Source organism: Alligator sinensis, unplaced genomic scaffold (genome assembly GCF_000455745.1).
Source record: "Alligator sinensis unplaced genomic scaffold, ASM45574v1 scaffold551_1, whole genome shotgun sequence".
In the NCBI taxonomy this organism is placed as follows: Eukaryota; Metazoa; Chordata; order Crocodylia; family Alligatoridae; genus Alligator; species Alligator sinensis.
The window spans coordinates 570,123-574,463 of record NW_005842526.1 but is presented as its reverse complement, the minus strand read 5'-3'; the positions used below and the strand labels follow the sequence as shown (position 1 = coordinate 574,463).

Sequence of the window (4,341 nt, the reverse complement as noted above, 5' to 3'; positions counted from 1 at the left end):
CGCTCCCTTCGCCCGGTCCCGTTTCCTGTGCTTTTGGCCATGAGTTCGGTGATGCCTGTGACCTGGTCTCACCAAAGGCATTCGGACCCCAACATACAGAGTTCTGTGCCCTGGAACAAAGCGGAGGGATTTGCTGGTAATAAAAATACGGTCGTGACCTAACTCGGCTTTTCACACAGCTGCCCCTCATAATTTGCCAGGTTCAAAGGCAGTTTAAAAAGTCAAACTGAGGTTCTTGTGCTATACAGTAACAGAGCGAAGCCGGCGTGGGAGCTTCCCTCGCTTTTCAGCATTGGGAACAAAAAGGTGAAATAGCAACCTTTCCTTGCAGAATAAAATGTTCCCAAAAAATTCAGTTAATATTATTCCCACACCAGAAAAGCACTCCTACCATACGCCTGGCCTCACTAACAAACTACATTCTTCAAATGCAAGGTGCTTTTTTTAAAATCAAATGTTTTCTTCTGAAAATGGCCTGCTACTCACGTGCAAGTCAAAGGCAACATAGGCGCCTTGCAAATACGTCTTTGATTTATTTTTATTTTTTTAACCGTTAAATTCGGAGTTAGCACATGCAGGCGCATCTTAAATACAAAGGCACCTTATACTGAAAGGACTATGGAATTATAATCACTAAGGTTTTGTCTGCGCAAGCAATCGGCACCTATTTCAAACAAAAAGCAATTTCAAAGGAGTCTTTTGCAGGTTTAAAGCAGCTTTGTTTTGGTGCGGCAAGAGTGAAGGGGAAGAGCCAGAAATAGGCAGTGCTTAAACTGAAATAAAAGTGTTCACGCAGGGATTTGCACTGGTTTCAATCATCTGGCTTGAAAAAAAATCAAAGTCAAGCTGGTACGACCTGTTGATGAGTTTAAGTCCCCCGACATGGAAATTCACAGTGCTCAAAACCGAATTAGTTGGATCTCTCTCAGGGGCTCCTGAAGGCCGTGGGCTTGTTCTAGTCTTTATTTGCTTTACCTGGTTTATTTTCTCATCGTTTTTTTTTTTTGTGGGGGGTGGAATAAACCCCCAAGACTGCAACTTGTTTTTAAAAAGTCCTTCAGAAAAATGCAATTCACAGCTCCGACTGGACAACGTTCACAGCAGTTCATTAAGCCACGGCAGAAAGTAATTACCTTAAGACTGTGCACAAGGCAAAGCGCAAGCGGAGATGAACCCAGCTCCTGATAATGAACTGTATTAGAAAACCCAGAGCCACACGCCTGCGGCATCCCAATTATTCCCGTGACCTCTCCAAGCAGGGCTGTTCTACCTGCTAGACTAAGAAAACACGAGGCTGAGTCATCCCAACCTGCTGCTACCGCGAACGCTGTTTCCGCTGGAGTTGTTTTGTTCCTTTACTTATCGAGGGGGAAAAGATGCGTGAAAAATGACCGCGGCTTATTTTACTGCTAATTTTGTCACTGGGAGAGGCTTTATGGCCTGAGTGAGGAGAGAGGTCAGCCAAGGCTGACATCTCTCGAGTTGGGGGTCGCAAGACCCTTTCGGTGGGGTTGTGAGCGCTCGCCGGCATCAGCTCCGTTGATGCGTCACGGAGAAGTGCAATTAAAGGTGCATTTTCATTCAACTCTATATTCTGGGAAAGGCTCGTGCAGCTAGTTATTAAGAGGCATTAAAACCATACTACTTACAATGCCCCCCCCCGTAAAAAGCTGATCTGAAGATCTTATAACCTGTAATGGATTTAGCCTCATGGCACTCTTGTGCTATTATCCCCATCGTGCAGATGGAAGACATTCGTACTCTGGGTTTTCCTGACGGCCTTCCCCTGAGCATCTGGGCACCTTTCACACCAAACGAGCAGCATCAGAGAAGTCCCCAGTGGCTTCATAGGCTTTCCCAGATAGTAGTCTGCTGGTGGCATCTGGATTTTTTGGAGTAGGGGGTTCATATTATTAAATTGTCTTTATTCTTGACGGTTGATTCCTTTCGGGGAAGATCGTTTTTGCTTGCTTGGGGTTTCTGGAAGGCAGGAGCCAGCCAGCCTGTATCAATCCAAGGGTAGACATAAGCAACATTTGGATGCTCACCTTGCTGGGGTCATCTCACCCCGGTTGACTTCCTGCCCTTTGGGCAGGGGGCTGGACCCGATGCTCTCACGAGGTCCCTTCTAACTAACGTCTATGAAATCTATGAAATCTCTTTTTATAAAGGAAGGTGAGGCACATAGGGCTTAAGCCCATTTTAAAAGGGGTACTGAATTTTTTGGGTTGCAAACAAGCATTTTAGCTCCCCGTTCTCTGCAAATCAGACCCTCCATGTTGTCCTAAGGCAGGCACCCAATATTATTAGTCACTTTTCAAAAGCTCAGCCTATGTGTCTTGTCCAGGGTCATAAAGGGAAGGGGAGGCAATCTGTGGCAGAGCAGAATCACAGCCTTTCAAATCCAAGGCTAGCATGCTTACCACTGGCCCATCCTCCCATAGTCCAAACCAAATTTCTGTGCCCAAAGGGCCCCAAACTTTGGGCTGGGGGAGAAGGTTGAAGCCAAACCCAGATCTGGATCCAAATATTGCAAGTGAGGATGGTTTCTAAGTGGACCTTGTGAGATCTTTCCAAAGGTCTCACATTTCTAAGTGAGTTTAAGCCACTACCAGGACCAAAAGGCGATAATTTACATTCATTTTTTAGCTGCGTCAGTGAAAGCACAAAGGGATACTGGGTCTTCGGTGTTTAAGGACTAGTGAATAAGAAATGCGAGAGGAGACAATCAAATAAGAAAGGATGTGGGCAAGCTGGAGAGAGTCTAGTGGAGGGCAATGAAAATGGTTTGGGGGCTGGGGGACATGACTTGTGCGGAGACACTGAGGGAACTGGGTTTCTTTAGTCTGGAGAAGAGAAGACTAAGGGGAATTTAATAGCAACCTTCAGCTACCTAAAGCAGGGTTCAAAAGAGGATGGAGTTGCAGGGGCAGGTGACAGAACAAGGAGCAATGAGCAAGTTGCAGCAAGAGAAGTTTAGGTTGGATATTAAGAAAACCTTTCTCACAAGCTACCCAGAGAGGTGGTGGAGTCTCCATCCTTGGAGGTCTTTAAGACCCGGGGAGACAAAGCCTTGGCTGGGATGATGTAGTTGGGGCTGGTCCTGTTTGGAGCAGGGGGTTGGACTAGATGTGACCTCCTGAGGTCCCTCCCAACCCTCATTTTCTATGATAATATGATTCTAAGAAAAGGCTTGCTGGAGTTGTGCTATGACCAAATCCCCTTTTATTTCATCTGGACTGTCATTAGTCATGTGCTCCAGGTCCCACCTTGGCAGCAGTAAATCATGGAAAATGAGGAGGCTGGGGAATTGGGGGAGAGGAAAATAAGTTCCCCAATGCAGGAGCGCACATACCTTCCAGCTCTTCCTTCTCATAGTGGATGTTGACGACATTGCTAGTCCCACCTTGATCCACAACCGCCTCTTCATCAGGTCTCTGTTTTAAAAGAGGAAAATATGTAAGAAAACACGAGCTTATTTCTGGGCTAATGAGCGGTGTCCTCAGAGGCTCAGCTCCTGGCTCCATGTAAAGGATCGAACCTTTCTTTGCTTAAAAGACCTCCCAATTGTGAAAAAAAAAGCCAGCAAATGTGATGCAAACACGCTCTGAAAGCAAAATCAATCGATCAATCAATAAAATGTTTCTAACCTTATAAAGCTCATGAGTTTTCATTCCACTCCAGGCTGCGTGTGCAAACAGAAGCTGCAGTGCAACAAGGGTCTGTCTAGGGTCCTATCCAGGGTCAACCCTAAAGGTCGCCTTCGCTAGATTGAAGCAGTCCCTCTACTTGTATGTCAGACCTTGTGACCCCACAAAGCTGTGCACGCTGTACTTCCTGTTCCTATTCCCCCGTACAGCCTTCCTAGGAATCGGTCTCTCCATGACCATCTTGCTGGGGTCGTTTGACCCCCAGTACCCTTTCCTGCCATGGCAGGGGGTCGGACTAGATGATCTGCCCAGGTCCCTTCCGACCCTAGAAACTATGAAACTATGAAACTACTATGAAACTATGGCTTGTCGCTCCACCTGGGCTCGGCCCTAATCAGGGCAGCGGACACAGAAAGCGGGGTGCAGAAGGGTCCCAAATCAGGAGCAGGGGCCACATCTATACATGTGCTCTATTGAGGAATAGATTAGTTAGCTGTGAAGTAAAGCAGCAGCATCTACACATGCAACGGTATTAGGATGCAGTAAACTAACTGATGCCGGGGTAAGATAGTACGGGCGGGGGACAGTACTATTTTACACCGAGGTCATTTACTGAGATTAAATGCACATGTAAATGCTGCCCATGGGAGTAAATTGCGCCCGGTCAGCCAAGCCAGCCAGGAGCCAGACT

General features: G+C 46.8%; 1 protein-coding gene across 1 annotated transcript in view; it reads right to left on the bottom strand.

Annotated features, from left to right (window-relative positions):
* The window catches only part of SLC4A8 (solute carrier family 4 member 8), a 31,141-nt gene extending 27,721 nt beyond the window's left edge, over window positions 1-3,420 (bottom strand). Inside the window, exons 1-2 of the mRNA XM_025213389.1 lie at window positions 3,356-3,420; window positions 1-110 (exon numbers count right to left, since the gene is read on the bottom strand). The exon at window positions 1-110 is cut by the window's left edge and continues 1 nt beyond it. Of these exons, the coding sequence (XP_025069174.1) occupies window positions 1-81 (81 nt within the window). The 5' untranslated portion in view covers window positions 82-110; window positions 3,356-3,420. The remainder of the gene's footprint in view (window positions 111-3,355) is intronic.
* Window positions 3,421-4,341: the final 921 nt, after the last annotated feature.